We start from the raw sequence: 16,966 nt of genomic DNA on the forward strand, positions 1-16,966 counted from the left end.
AAAAAAATAGCACCCTCCAAAGTAGAAAATATTTAACCACCAAGAGAAATGTTTGGCATTAGACTATCACAGATAAGGAATACTTCAAACATGTATGACACTGTCAGAGTAGAAAGTAGAAATTAGCTTACATGTTAATTTCAAAAGGGGCTCTGCACTACATGTGAAACGGTCTAACAAGGTAAAAATTATTTGTCTTTCACATCTGCCATCCATACTAATAAAAGAATAAGTCATTTAAAGATATTTAAGTCTTCAGGGCGCAAGGAACTAGCAATCATTAAGAATGACAAGTCCAACGGAAAAAGGCCAAGAGTAACTTTGTAAAATATCAGCTGGCCAACAAAAACAGACAATTCACAAGCCTGTGCTGATTAAACTACATGGGAAACGCCACTAAAATATAAATGTCAACTCATTTATTTGTAGTGTAAAATTATATACAAGAAATACACTTTATTGGTTATAAGCTGAACTCTGTCAGAGAGTCCCCCAAAAGTCACACCACTGTCTGTCCCAGCTGACAGCCTTGAGATCAGCAGTAACGTAACTCACTGCACTACTCACTATGGCCATCTTCATTCAGTTGACTTCCAATCAGCTTTATTCCATTTGTAGCGTTATAGCTGAGTTACCTTAGAACCCCCCAAATAGAGACAAAGCTGTGTTTCCATAACCATCAGTATCATCAAAATGTGTATGTACCCAGAGAACTTTACTCTTAGCTGGGGAACAATCGAATTAATAAAAACAAGGACTAAGGAAGAGGCAGAAGTTGTCCTGCAGGTAGGACATAAGCAGTAAAGCTCAGATCAGACAGGATTGAAGTTACTAGGACCAGAAATGGGATAAAGGTCCATGTGTCTCTAAAAGAAAAGTCTCTGAGAAAAGAAAGGGCATAAAAGGGTGACAGAGGTCAGAGTGTCTCTGTATTCCCAAGCACCATGACCTTGGACTCTAAAACCCACTTTATAGATGGAAGGGAGCAAAAACCTACTTGTCTTTGATATGCCGAGTACAATTCTGGCTGCAATAGTTCCCTGCAGAGAGACACTCGTCTACGTTGCCATACTGACAACAGTTCTCACAGAACTGAATCCCTTCGACCTTCACTGGATCCTTCAACCTGAAAGGCATCCCAGTCTTCTCTGAAAAGACTAGAAGATGAAAAGCAGAGACAAAATTTAAAACCATGACAGAAAACATTCCAAAACACATTTCAACTTTTTCTTCTAATAATTTTGTTAGCAACACAATAAAAGAAGAATGTTTGGTGAATGAATGAATGATCAAACCATAGCATTTGGGAGAGAGAAGAGAATGGGCTTGGCAGAAATCACTCAAATAATTTATATAACAGATCAGTTCTACAGAAAAGACAAATAAAAGCTTGTCCAAGGCTGTCTCTACAGAGTTCAGAGTAAAAGAAAATTCTTTATAGACAGTAAATTCAGATGATGAAACCATCAATCTACACAACTGTATTTTACTGATGTACCCTTGACAAAACGTAAAAAGGGTTATCTGTGTTATTTCATGGTTACTTTTTGATTAGTAATTTTGTTTTTAAGGCTAAATCAACGTCTCTCTGTTTTCCTTTTAATGAAGCAGATCTCCTGGATCATAATTATCCAAATTGTTTAGGAACTCACATTTCCTTTTGCCTGAATTGTTAGGCTAATCATTCATTCAGCAAACACTTATTAGGCACCACTTTAAGCTAGACACTGAAAATGACAGTATAGACCTTGCCCAAGAGAGCTCTCAGTCTAGAAGAGAAGACAGGCAAGAAAACCAATACTTATAATAAAATGTGACACATGCAGTAATTAAAGCACGAACAAGTTCCAGAAGTAGTACAGAGGAGTAAGTGATTCATTCGGCATGGGGTGAGGTCAGAGAAGGATTTTCTGATATAAAGCCTCAACAGGGTTTTGAAAGCCAAAAAGGAATTTACCAGCTGGACAAAGAGAGAAACAGCATCCCAGCCAGAAGAAACAGCTCGAACAAAGGCAAGGAAGCATGAAGCCACATGATGTGTCGGGAGAATTACATGTAATTCAGTACTGCTGGCATTGCCAGAACACAACGTACAAAGAACAGAACAGGGAGCAAAGAGATAAAGCAAGCAGATGGGTGTGGGTCACCCAGATCTTTGTATGTTTTGCTAAAGAGATAAAAAGAAATTGGTGAAGTGTCAGATAAGCAATCTACAAAAGTTCCTCTAAATTCAGTGTACAGGATAAATTGGGTGAAATCAGAAGCAGAATGATTCTTTTAGGAGATGTCTGCAACAGTTCAGGTGAGAGTTGATAGGGCCTGAATTAAGGCAGTGGCAGTGATAATAGGTAGAAAAGGCCAGATCTGAGACACATTTAGGAAATAAAAACCAAGAGAATTAAGTAACAGGCTGGGGCTGGGGAGAACAAACTCAGGATGACTCCTAGATTTCTTGCTTGTCCACTGGGTAGATGGTGCTACCGTCAAGTGAAATATGGGTTACAGAAGAAAGAGCAGGTTTAGGGGGAGGGGAGAAAGAAATAGAAAATGAATCGCATTTTAGACATGTGGAGTTTGAGGTACCTGTGGGACATCCAGGTGGAGATGTCCAGTAGGCAGGTGGAAATACGGGCCTGGAGCTCGGGGGAGAGGTCGGGGCTGGAGATATAGATTTAGGAGTCATCAGCATATAGGTGTTAGTTACAACCATCGGAGTAGATGAGAAAAAAGTGGCAGGCTTTTGGCTAAATCACCTGGGTAGGCTATTACATGGATTTACTTGATAATTTCCAATTAACCTGGTGCTATTACAGATCTGGCATTAGGAAAGAAGACAGTTCATGATTATTTAAAAATATAAAAGCTCGGAACATATCAGTTTCGTTACAGAAATTTACCTAAGAATATGTGACATGAAGATCACCCAGGATTTTCAAAGTTCCAGCCTATTATAAAACCTTAAATATTCTTATTTTAAAACTTTCAAAAGAAAGAAATGGCAATGCAGATGACCCGTTCTTACCTTCTTGAGCAGTTGGTACCATCCAAGTTGTGGTAGCTGTTGCTTTTTTAACATTTTCCATCTCACTCTCATCTGTTATAACTTCCAGGGCTCCAAATTCATTTACTCGAAACTAGAGACAACATGGCAGAAAGAGGCAAAATTTATAAAAGTGTTCAAAGCAGTAATCATTCAATGGCTGACACATAGTCTTTAAGAACATTAATTATGTTTTAAAAGTTAATTTAAACAATTATATCTACGCAAGCCTTCTACCGATATTAAGCCCTTTGCATTTCAGTAATTTTGGAATTCGGGGAAGGGCACTAGAACAAAGCAGCAAGGCACTTTAAAAAAAAAATTTATTGGGGAACTATTGGGAAACAGTGTGTTTCTCCAGGGCCCATGAGCTTCAAGTCACTGTCCTTCAATCTAGTTGTGGAGGGCGCAGTTCAGCTCCAAGTCCAGTCGCCGTTTTCAGTCTTTAGTTGTAGGGGGCACAGCCCACCATCCAATGTGGGAATTGAACCAGCAACCTTGTTGTTGAGAGCTGGTGGTGCTCTAACCAACTGAGCCATCCGGCTGCCGCATCAAGGCACTTTTTAAGGATATAAACAACCAACCCTGCACTGTCCTGTAGAGTTGACAGCTCACTTATATGTCCTGTAATTTCGAACACCATGTTTTTTGCTAAGACTTTTTTTTTATATTACAGCTTATTTGATCATCAAAATTAGTAAAAGGAGAATTACTGATTCCTCAGGAATCAACCTGTCTCACCCAAGTTAACCTAGTTCAGAGAGAAGGAATTATCTTTATTCCAAAAATTATAACATGTATCCATATTGTTATATTCCAAACTATGAGCAAGGACGGTGGAAGCACAGATCACGTGACTCCCAGCCCTACACTTCCTCTTTCTTTCATGCTCCTTAGAATTCCCCATCACATTCACCTTTAGTTATCCAAAACAACTGGCAATATCAATGAAATATGAACAAGTCTACTAGCTCCAGGCCAATTTTATCACTAAAAAGTAAGGGCATTTTGATTTCATGGACATTTTTTACTCCAAATATTGAAAATGTCCTCTCATTTAATGGCAAGCTGCAAACAAAATACGTTTCTGTAAAGCCTGGTCATACAGTGTGTGTGTATGTGTTGAAGGCTTAACCACAATCTATGTGTGAGCCTCATCCTCTTCGAAACAGCTGGGCTTATTCTCATGTTCATGAAGTTCAACGTTTTCTGTATTCTTTCTGTTTTTCCATAAAACACAATGACATTATGAGTCTACGAATTTTAACAGGTGATGAGTTATAAAGCTCAAAATTCAAAAGGATAATAAAGCTCTGTTTAAAGTTTTTAGATCTTTCAGACATATATATGAGCATGGAAAAATCCAGCATTAAAATGAGGCCTTCCATTTCCAAAACTGAAAAAAAATTGATTCAGTTAACATGCCAACAGAAATATTTGTTTTACCAAACTTGATTCGGACCACAAGTCAGAAAAATCTTAAGCAAAAAATACTAATAATTATTCTTTCCATCAGGAAAAAATAGCACCTTAAATAATTTTTTGCACATAGTCCACAAGCATTAAATGCTTTCTACATGGAACGAGTTGAAATAGTTAAGAAAAGCAAAAAGGTTTCCTCCCTAATACATATTCCAAGTACAAGTTCCCTATATCTACCTAGGATTAACCTAAAACTGCAGTCCAGGCGATGACAAAAAGTTAATTGGAAAGAAAAGATGTAAAAATAACTTTACTTTTTGGAAAAGAAATTAATTTTAAAATGATAAACACTGAAAACAGAATATTTCAAAATAAAGCTGACAGTACCATCTACTGGGCAAGAGTAGAAAAAACAAGCTATAATGATTATTAATTAATGATATTAAAGAACATGACAGAAAGTAAATTCTGAATGAAAATTTAAGAAAACAATAGGCATGAACTTTAAAATTCAATGCAGGTAAGTAATTTTTATTTCATGTTGATGTTAATTTATAGTTTTTTGACAATTACAAAATGTGAGAAAGCACCAAACACATTACATTACACAGGAATTCTCCTGGAGCATAAGTTTCCAAATTGCTGCTAAACTACAAACCACCGGGCAGCTCAAACACTAAGAAAGATACCATCACTAAGAGGAATCTTCAAATAGAAATTCAGACCTAAGACACCTGGAAACTTGAGGCTCAAATACTTTCAGAGCTAAAAGGCAATATTCCCACAATACAAAATTTAACCCTTTCTCTCTCTCCTAGTATTTATTGCCAGTAACTGACCTATAGTTCAAGTACAAAGTAAAGACCAATGGCACTTAGGGACACAGTTAACTCCTGTAAGCCAGGGATGGACTTTAGGGGTCTATGAATCCCATGACATATATGCCGAATTATGGTATGGACATATACGTGTGTGTGTGTGTGTGTGTGTGTGTGTGTGTGTTTATTTTAATGGAGATACTGTGTTTCCCTGAAAATAAGATCTAACCGAACCATCAGCTCTAATGCATCTTGTGCAGCAAAAATTAATATAAGACCCAGTCTTATATTATGTAAGACTCGGTCTTAATATTATAGTAAAATAACACTAGGTCTCATATAATATAAGACTGGGTCTTATATTAATTTTTGCTCCAAAAGATGTATTAGAGCTCATGGTCAGGCTAGGTCTTATTTTCAGGGAAACGCGGTAGGGCTCGTAAGGTTCATCATATTCTCAAAGGCATCCTATAACCCTGAAATGTAAAGAACATCTACTCGAACCAATGTTACTTTATCTCAAAAGTTAACCTCAAAGTGTTTTCAAAGTATCACATCACATGCTAAAAGATACAGGCTTCGATTTTTTTTCTGGCTTCTCAATTTGGATTTACTGTGTCTTTCACAATATTTTATTATTGGTATAGAAAATGTTGGACAATACAGGTTGTTAGGTACTGCTAACATTACTGGAATTCCAAAAAGACTGACATTTCCTAACTTTTTTTCCCCCAATAAAACACTCGGGTTCTGAAATTGATAATGTTGTTAATGGTTTTAGAACCATGAAAACTTGACATAATCATTTTAATTTCTTTTTTTGAGATTATTAGTTCTTTTAACTTAGACATCTAAAACACAGTATGAAAATGTATCAAATGACTCCATTCTACAACCAAGAATATCAAAATTATAAACTTTACAAATGGATTTATTAACCAACTCAAACATCAGCTGATATTGTAACATTTTCTGTAAGTGGATACATCCAGGTCAATCAGAACACAATTTCCACTAAAATATATAAAGGGTAGCAAAGGTTTTGTTTGTTTGGCTTAGTTTGAATTACCTTTAATTGATTCAATCCTCTTCTTATTTTTGCTTGTAAAGGCAAAGAATCTTTTGCCTATTTTTGCCTGTTTTTAATAATAGATTAAAAGACACTGCTGAGGTTACTATTTTTGTTTTATTACTTTCAAAGACGAAATCTGAGTTCTACTTACCTACCTGTTTTAAGGGCAAAGATATTTGGTAACTAACTTGTTTTGAACATTAATCAACACCAGGAAAACTGCCCTAAGAGTGCAGGTAATTAACCGCTGGGTTTCTGCATTGCTGCTAAAGGGTCTTTCTCTCTGGTTAAGAGGCAACTATTCTTACTAGATAAGATGCCATTGCTCTTAGGAGTGAATGTACATTTTACTCAGGGACTCTCAAAGATGAAATCCTTATGATCCAGAGAAATAAGTAAGTCTCTGTGGATAAATTTCAGACATCATCAGAAGTTCAGGTAGAGAAACTGCTTTAGGGACAGGGAGACATACCATACATCTTTCCACTATCACTTACTGTCTGCCTTTTCTGGCCCTGAGATATTAATCTACAAATACTAATTTACATTTTAAAAGAACAAATTAGGCAATGGTAAAGTTTCTAACACTTATTTAAGCAAAAATGGCTTGTAAATGACTACAACATTTTTTCAAGAGGGTTAGTGGACACTTGTTGCTCTCCCTTAACACTGTACTTTCTTATGCTAGTCCTTCTTCTGGACACCTTTTCCTTCCTCTCTTCTCATCCCTGCCCCCCAAGTCTTCATGTAATCGCTTACCTATTTTTGGGTACCTAAAAGCTTTCCTGATCTCCCCAACTAAAACAATACCTCTTCTAAAACGCTGTAACATTGTTCTTGCATCTCTTTTGATAGGAACACATTTTCTCTCTTTAGACTGTAGTATAGCAGTGGTAAGAGAATCAATTTTAATATCAGAGAAAACCTGGTTTTAAGACCCAGTTCTGCCAATAGCCAACTGTTTGACCTTGAGCAAATGACTTAACCTCTCTGAGTCTCTGCTGACAACAGTGGTTGAAACTATGTACCTCCAAAGATTAAATAAAAGGATTAAATAAAAAGATGCAGGTAAAATGTTCATCCGAGTAAGTTCTCTATTCTTCCCACTACTGCACCCAAACAAGAAACTTTTGCAGTGTTTTATATAAGGGCTGATTAGCCCAGTGTGGGGAGGGGAAAAGGCATTCCAGCAACAGGGAATAGTGAAAAAGGAGCGAGGTGTGAAGTCTTCAACTAGTGGTTTGGGATGGAAAGAAAACAGAGTAGCGCTGAGGACTGAAATGAGATGCAGCCAGAAGAGAAAGTAGGGGCCAGGCCACCAAAAACCTTTTGTGACAAACTTGAGGGACTTGAATTTTACCAGGCAAGATACAGATAACTACTAACATTTTAAGTGGAAGAGTGACGTAACTTGATTCGCCAGCAATCAGGAGGCTTTTACAGAGAAAAGTCTTTTCAAAATGGCAATATACTTACTGTAGCACAGAAAAATCTGTTCCCATGATAAGAAACTGACTTCTCTATATAAGCTAACTGTATTAGCTGAATTACCTTCAGCTCGTTGTCTATTAGGAAATTCAACATCAAAAGCTTTGATAGTGTAAAACAGACAAAGCATGATGTGAGAGTAAATTTCATGATTTATTCAAAGTTCTTTCTAATACCTTAATTTTGTGTCAAATTAATTTCTCAATCAGATCTCCTAAGCAACCCGAATTTTAATAGAAAGAGCAAATGAATTAGAAATTCTAAGCAATATAATCAAACCAGCTAGCCTCTGAATCTCTTTGGATAGAAAGGGTTACAAAGCGGAAAATAGTTTTTTAAATTATTTTTTAAGTGGGGTATCAAACTATCTACAGTGCATGAAGTGTGCTGGATATATGGCAATTGCCCAGTTAATTAGATGAGCCTAAAAGTCAAATCAAATAACCCAGATTATAATACCCACTAAGTAGCTCAATTACCTGATTACCTTAATAAAAATATAGGTAACTTCCTAAAATCCATTGTTTAGAATACCTCTGGGCAATCTAAATTTCTTAGGGATGGAAACTTCACTCTATTGTCAAAATCTAACTATACGAAAGTTACAAATGACAACCCCTATTTCCCCAAAAAAAAAGCCACTGAGAAGGGATAAAAATGTACAGAAAAAAATAAGGAAATGCAGCCAAAAAAAAAAAAACCAAGAGGGCAGTTTACATAATATATCACAAAACCAGAATAGATACAATTTATTAAATGTTTTATACATATTATTGCTTTAAAATCCTCATAACCACTCTATGATATAGATCCTATATGTCCATGTACAGACACAGATTCTGAAACTTAGGAAATTTAAATAACGTGACAAAGCTCATGTAACTAATACATGGCTGATATCAGAGTCTGAAAAACAATTTCTTCTTTTTCAAAAATTCCAGTACTCTATTTCCAACATTTCTAATCCAGATTAACACTTGGAGAATGTTAGAACAGATAAAATCCTTAGTATTCATTTAATTTATTATTCTACTAAAGAGAAAATTGGTCTAGAGACCAACAGACTTGTTCAAGGTCACACAGACTAAAACTAAGATCAAATTTCCTCTCCCGATTTCACTCAACGTCACTGCAATACTTTTGTTAAGCTAAACTCTGATAGGTATGCTGGCACATTGCACTTAATCAAACCTTACCCAACTAAAATCTAAGTATTTTTCCAATAATAGATCATCCAAATCTCACCACTGAGGATGAACTAAGGCAGGCTTGGCTGAGATACTTGTCAGGAAGCCACTAAAAGGGTTTAGTTTCCAAGAATTTAAGTTCCAGGAATTTCTACTCAAGACAGACTAGAACACCGAGCACTAGAAAGGAAAGCCAACTGACAGCCTGTTGGGAGATTGGAAGTTCAAACACCTGAGCGACCAAGTACAAGCACAAAGTCTAAAGGGCCACAGACAGTTTCAAGGTCCCACAGATAGGATCGGAACAAAAGCAAATTTGAAATGAAAGCTGTGGGTGGTTGGCTTCCCAGACGGGTGCTTGCATAACCATGCTTCATGGGGCAGCAGATGTGACCCCTGAGTGGGTTTAGGCGGCCTAGGCAAAAGAGGCAAGGTGAGAACCTCAAAAAGGAGCAGATGGAGGGATCACTCTCTGAAGACCTCATTTATACAAAAGTAGCCTGGTTTACAGGAAAAACCAGCTTTTGAACAAGTGATTATATAAAAATCTGTATTTATAGTATAAATAATTTGAGGAGGTGAATAATCCTGTTTAATCAATGTTTTAACATTATCCAGTTTGTAAATGAGAAAACTAAGGCATAGGGAGTGTGGTTATTAAAGTGACAAGTCCATTCTTACCAAATATTTGAAGCGAGGTTTTCTAAGCCTATCGTTGCCACATTTATTGGCCTTCATGACAGAGTCAAAACTGAGATGCTCTTCCTTTACGCTATACCTCACTTCCTGCAAAATGAGCACATGCTGCCGAAATGTTCCTTACTCGCCTACTCCAAGTGACAAAGGCTCTGCCACTCCATCAGCATTTCAAACTGTCTTGCGAGTTTATTATACAGGGCTAAGCATCATAGAAAACCTAGAGCATTATGCTTAATGCTTTTAATTCTTATTTTACGCATGTATTCAGATTTGTTTTAGCAAACACACACATATGCACACACACATATAATTTTATGTAATGAAGGCAGCTTACCTTTAAATCACTTCCTGGCAACGTACCTACTCCATCTTTCCAGTCCATAACACTGAATACATCAAACTCTTGACCACTTGTGCTAGAGGCGGATTCAGTCATGATTTATTTTTTTTAATCTGGAGGGGGAAAAAGGCATATGACTAAATATTTCACATACAAATTAGTTTTTATTTGAGTGGTCATTACTTCAGTTTCCTTTAATTACTTAATTTTCTTGATTACAATATCCTATAGCCACAGATCTAGAAATAACTGCTTCAGAAATATCATTAACATTTATTTCTAACGCAGTCCATAATATATTATAGAAGAAAAATTTCATAAAGTTTCTAAGTTAAAAAGTGTCACAGTATACATTTCTATTCTTAGAAAGAAAAGGAATTCATTGTTTCATAGCATACTCACTTAAAACAAAACAAAAATCACAACACCTTTATGAACATAATTCTTTGACCTCCAAATAGTTATTACTGTTTAAAACATTGAAAAAAGAGTAGGTATGGATAAAAAATAGAATATAAAATGTTAATAAACAACAAAAGGAACCATTTAGATAATAAAATAGAGCAAGAAAATTCTAGTCCATTACTGACTGTCATCTACACTAAATTTGTCAATTAAGTTCATGGTATCAATACAACAAATGCACAGTGTGATTGATTCTTTCAATAAATTGATTTATTTAATTCAGTTGAAATATCTGCCAATTTGATGTCCTGGGAAATAGGAAAATAGTCTCAAAATGTACCGCAAACAGCAATAATACGTCCATGTTAAAATAACCAATTCAGCTAGCTAAATAAATTGTGACAATGCTTAATTTTCATGTTTTAAAAAGTTGCAAAACAAACTTTTTCATAATCGTGCTGTCAGCGGTAGTGTTGATAACTGTTATTCTGGGACTTTCATCTGTGTAGTATAGGATAAACAAGTAAGTTATTATGTTGGCGTCACTGACAAGCCATGAAAGATCAATGAGTCCTAAATTTGAATGGAAGTATCGATATGAATTCTTGATACATTTTATCTTTAAAAAACACACAGATTTTCTAACTTTGTCCACTGGAAAAGTCTAGCAACAACCACCAATCAAAAGTAATGATCAGCCTAATGCTCAGACTGTGGTCTCTAAATACCATCTGGGTAAGGTCTTCCCAGAGAAGGAGGTCATTTCTGCTGAGGGACAGGAAATGTGCACACCTGGAACATCTCAAACAAAACAGCAACGAAGCTCTTAAGGACAACAGAGGTCATATCAAAAGAACTCAGGAGCCAACTGAAGAGGCTCTGGCAGGCCAAACGTAAGGATTCTAGTTGCAGTGAACTGAAACATGTCAAGTAAGTTTAAATCCATAAGTTCATAATCTCAGGGTAACCAAATTGTTGGTGAGAAGTTTGCCTTTGGAAAGAATTCCTGCTAATAAAGGAATGATAGAACTGAAGCATGACCATTTGCAACCCTTAATAAATTAATGGCTCTAGGCAACAACCATCAATAGCTGCTAAGAATACAAACACAATAATACCATCTATGAAGTAGTCTTGCCAGGAAAAAAACTAAATCAAATCTAATTGGATCAAGTCTCTTTACAGAAAATACCAGAAACAAAGGGACAATGTTAAAGCACACCATAAGACATAAGCAAAACTTGGACTGTCAGAAACTCTAGCAACATTTCTCCAAGTGTGGTCCATGGACCCTGGGGGGCCCTGAAACCCTTTCAAAAGGTCCAAGAAGTCAAAACTACTTTCATAAAAATACTAATACATTATTTGCCATCTTCATTACGTTGCCATTTGGACTCATGGTGCAAAAGCAATAGTGGGTAAAACCTCTGGAGCAGCGGCACGTAACTGCAGCAGGAGCCATGGTTTTCTTCACCACCATGCACTCACAGTAAACAATCTCAGCTTCTCTAAGCCCATCCTTGACAAAATGAAGTAATAAGTTATATTGTCTTGATATCTGAATATATATACCTTTTTAACAGTCTGTGCTGAAATAGGAAGTACGTACCATGGTCGCCTGGAGGAAAAGTACTTGTGAACTATTTGAGATACAAGCTGAATAAGCTGTTTTTGTCACAGAAAACCATTTTTATTTGACAAAACTATATTCATTCAGGTTTGCATATTTGGCAAATATTTTGTCAAAAATAAACGAAGTGAGCCTGTCACATCAATGAAAACATTGACAGCATTTGTTCCTAATGATACAATTTGCAGATTCATGAGAAAAATCATAATTTTGGAAAACTTGTATCTACAACCATGAACTTGACAGCTTCCCAACAGATAAAGGTTTTTCTAAGGAGATGGGTGGTAATATTCATGAATATGATTTTTTAAATATTTCATAATGAAATATGTCAACATTTGGAAGATCTGCACAACTCGGTAAAGCAGTATTTTCCAAATGCTTGGTGTTACAAAATTATGCACGGGTAAAGGATCCATTCAAAGTGCAAGACAGACAAATAGATTTTAAAATTGAACAGAGTGTGAAAAGCTGAGTGATAGGGTTTCAAATTGCATATTGCAACTAACCTTTAAGAAATGACTACTTGTCAAGTTTTGGTATAGTATCAAAGAAGAATGTCCACCATTAATTGAAAAGACTTAAAATACTCCTCTTTTTTTCTAACCCCGTATTTGTATGAAGCAGGTTTTCTTCAAATATTTCATCCAAAACAACATATTGCAACAGACTGAATGCAGAAGCAGATATGAGAATCCAGCTATCTTCTATTAAACCCAAAATTAAAGAGATTTGCAAAAATATAAAACAATTCTCTCATATTTTTTTTAATTTTCAAGACTACCGTGTTTCCCTGAAAATAAGACCTAGTCAGACAATCAGCTCTAATGCATCTTTTGGAGAAAAATTAACATAAGACCGGGTATTATATTATGTTGTATATTATATTGTATTATATTATATTATATTACATGATATATTATATAAGACCCGGTCTTATACTGTAATAAAGTAAGACGGGGTCTCATACTAATTTTTGCTCCAAAAGACGCATTAGAGCTGATTGTTCGGCTAGGTCTTATTTTCAGGGAAACAGTATATTTCATAAAAATTATGCTTACATATACTTGTATAATTGGTTTACTACTGTTATTTTTAAATAAACAGTTTAAATTATCTAATTTCTAATACAGTAAATACTGATAATATACAACCTATACAAATAATAAATAGCTCTTTGAGGTTTTCAATTATTTTTAAGAGCGTAAAGCAGACTTGAGACCAAAAAGTCTGAAAACCACTGCTGTACAGGATAAAAATTTGATAGTTTTACATAAACACACACACACAGACAGACAGACAGACACACACACACACACACACACACACACCCAAGGAATAAAAAAAAAATTTGGAAGAACTTCGAAATTTAGATTAAAAGAGATTTAACCGATGTATTACAAATCACAATATCCCAATTCACAGATCTTGTCTGAACCCTGATTTAAACTATTAAAAAGAATCATTATTAGACAAAAGGGAAAGTGTGTATGACAACTGGATAGTTGATGATATTAGAGAAGTCCTGCGGCTAGAGGGATGATGATAGTATATATTTTTAAAGGCGGAGTTCTTTCTTGTATTTCAGAGATACAAACTGAAATTGGCAGATGAAATGATGCAATGTGAGGACTTTGCTGTAAGTTAATTAAGGGTGTGAAGTGGTGAAATAAGATTGGCAACCCACTGGTAATTGTCGATGTGTGAAGGGTCCATGGGCATTTATTACACTTAATCTGAGTTTTGTAGAGTAGATGCTTGAAAAATTCTATAATGAAAATATTTTTAAGTGCCGTCTCCTTAGCTATATAATATACACTCATCTTAAAACTATCAATAGAAGGGAAAAAAACCTGTTTCTAGCTATCTCCTGTTGGAGTACTAGATGCTTCAATATTCTTTCTTCATTTTCTTCTCTTTAAATTAGAAAATGTCAAATATCAGACATATATTATTAAGTCTATTTCTGATCATTTCAAAATTTATACACTCTGAATTTGAAGAAGCATCAGATTTCACTATCATTAAGTCTTAATCCTCAAAGTAGGAATTGGGATATGAAGGCCTAAGGAAGAATTAATCTAAGAAATAGTAAAACTATTAAGTGAATTAAAACGTGCACTTAAATTCTCTATGACTCCTACCTCACTAAATAAAGATCAGCAACAAAATTGACTTCCCTGCTAAATGATGGAGGAATCGCAACTTCTTGATAGACAGTAGAATGACAGAATAATTTCCCTTGTGGATAAACTGGGTAAAACTTTAGTGATCCCTTAAAAAACAAAAAGTTTTACTGATCTTCCTCTATAATTTTAATTGTATTTGTTCATCAGGCAATCCGTGCCAGACATAATACATACACTTTTTAATTTATTAATTTGACTTCACCTTCTTCCAGAAAAAGATTGAAAGCAGCCATTTACATCCATTATTTCATTTCTTTCTTTTCCACAAAAAGCCAAGTTCTAGTATCCTTCCAGTCTCCATTGAAGAAACTGAGCTGTAGAAAGGTTCAGTAACTCAGCCAAAACCATAGTTAGTGGCATAGACAGGATTTGAACCCTGGTCAGTCTGATTCCAACCAAGGCTATTTTTCTCAATTATTATCTAACCTTGGTAGAATCTTGTCCCTTCTGATAATCTGGCAAAACCTACTTTTCCCTATGCTACTACTTTGAACATGACAAAGCCAGAAACCACTTTACTAGGGCCTGAGTTCTTGATTTATGCATATCAGTGCAACACGTACCCTTTTAACACACCATCAAAAACATGCTTATTGACAAAATGTCATTAAGATACCTATACAACACAAACAGATTTTCAATCTTTTCTTACTTAAAAACCATAAAGGTATAAAATTCACAACAATAAAATCTCGTGACTAGGAAGACAAATAGAAACTAGGAGAACACTAAAAGCTAGTACTGTACAAAACTTGCAGTTAAGTGTTCATTACATGTTTTAGGAAAGATTTAGAATATGATTTTGCCATACAAAACATTGGTGATGTTACACAGTGTGCTCTGCCTATCAGCACATATCTGAAATTTATAAAAAATTGTTTTATTCTAAGGTTTGTGGACATTTTGCATAAAATATTGTAGCATAAAAATATTTACTGTATTGTCTTTTAAAGTCACTGGCTACTTTCACTATCACAATTAGTTGGAATAGCTAAAATAGATTACGTGTTTTCCCACCATCTTTTAATCAGTGGAAGAGCCAGCAAACAATATTATTTTAACAGAAGCTGCTTCTATTAAACCCTAAGTTTTCCTCCTGTTTCCATCCTCCACAAGTGTGTGCGTACAAACACACAGTCCTTTCATGCCAACAAATCATGTTTCTTCTATAAGTTAAGCATTTTTTCTTTTTGGTATTTAGAACTGCTTTGTTTTGTTTCATGTTTTCTTTAATGATCACCTAGCACTATTCCATAATCTCATGTGTAACCTATAATCCACAGACCAGAAAACCCAGGTAGGTAATAGTCACTCACAATACAGGTTACAATCAGTATCTCTCTTTCTGCAGAAATCTTATCCCAAAGCTCTCTCAAAGGTGCTGAGATTTCCCAAGGAAGTTCCTTAAAAGGGCACCATGATGGGTCCTCGGTGCTATCACACAAGATCCGCCATTTTCCTCCTAATCTCTTCTACGTTCTAATAGTCTCCAGCCACTGCTGATGTCAAAAAGGGACAGCTTTGGGGTTCTGGTGTCCAGCAAATGCAACAATGCAGCTTTTGATTTCCACTAACATACATGTCATGGTTGACAAAGGCTACAATCAAAGCTACTGATGTCCAGTGTGCTCCCACTGTGAATATCTCATCAAGAGATGACTTCCTAAAGGTAGAGGCCATTAATGCTGGCACTTCCACAAATGCAGAACACTTCCCAAATCTCCCTTTTTGTGAAACAGTTCACTTCAGCTGTTACTAATTGTTATTACAATCTTCTTGCGCTAAGCCTCTAACAAAAGGGCTGGAGGACAGACTGAATGACACACAACACTGTCCTCAGAATTACCTCCTGTATCACTTTCCTGCACCACTAACTGTCTACACACCAAAGCTGTGCACCTTGCTTCTCCCGTGGGATACTCCCTTGGGAACGTCCTCAATCTCTCATACAATTAAAGCTCCTGCCTACCATATACACTAGTAATCTTGTAATATTAGGCAGTGATGAGATTTGTTAATATCTTCCATTCAAAAATCCCATGTTGTGAGAATATGGGGAAGCAGGCCCTCTCACACATTGATGGTGGCATTATAAATCAAATCAGTCTCCATGGAGATCAATTTTCAAGAACATATCCACCAACTCAGCAATTCTACTTCTAGAAATGTATTTTACAGATACTTGTACATATGTATAAAGGGGAAAATGTCAAAGGTTATTCACTGAATATAGCAAAAATTGGAAACAATCCAAATGCCTATCAATAAAAGCCAATTGTGGTACATTCATACAACAGTATATAATGCCATTACAAAAAAAAAAAAATGAGGAAGCTCTTTACATTCTGACATAGAAAGAGCTCCAAGCTACCATTAATACTACTGATTTTATGCAAGATATAGAAACTATGTGCTACCTTTTACATAAAACAAAACGGGTTAAATATATATGTATTGCTTATAGCTGCACAGACTCTCTCTACCAGTCTGTCAGAAACTGGTAACACTGGCTGCCTCCAGGAAGGGACAATAGCTTGCTGAAAGATAGTCATGAAAGGGAACCTTCTCTCCGTACATGCTTTTGTACCTACTGAATGTTTAAATATTTTCTTTAAAAGAAGAAAAAAAAATTAAAAATGTTTTAAAATCCTGTTTTAGGTTTATTTAAAATAGTTT

General features: G+C 35.6%; 1 protein-coding gene across 10 annotated transcripts in view; it reads right to left on the bottom strand.

The window, feature by feature from the left end:
• The window catches only part of L3MBTL3 (L3MBTL histone methyl-lysine binding protein 3), a 105,192-nt gene that overhangs the window by 73,250 nt on the left and 14,976 nt on the right, over nt 1-16,966 (bottom strand). For 8 of the 10 annotated variants that reach the window (XM_074333567.2, XM_019729426.3, XM_019729420.3 and 5 more), the window contains 4 exons: nt 10,061-10,179; nt 3,023-3,134; nt 2,584-2,658; nt 998-1,157 (listed from right to left, as the gene is read on the bottom strand). In XM_074333567.2, coding sequence (XP_074189668.1) covers nt 998-1,157; nt 2,584-2,658; nt 3,023-3,134; nt 10,061-10,162 — 449 coding nt within the window. In that variant the 5' untranslated portion in view covers nt 10,163-10,179. The remainder of the gene's footprint in view (nt 1-997; nt 1,158-2,583; nt 2,659-3,022; nt 3,135-10,060; nt 10,180-16,966) is intronic. The other 2 variants (XM_074333569.2, XM_074333568.2) reach the window with 1 other exon arrangement.

The sequence above is a fragment of the Rhinolophus sinicus genome, chromosome 2 (genome assembly GCF_057876585.1).
Source record: "Rhinolophus sinicus isolate RSI-liver-muscle chromosome 2, RSI-T2T, whole genome shotgun sequence".
NCBI lineage: Eukaryota > Metazoa > Chordata > Mammalia > Chiroptera > Rhinolophidae > Rhinolophus > Rhinolophus sinicus.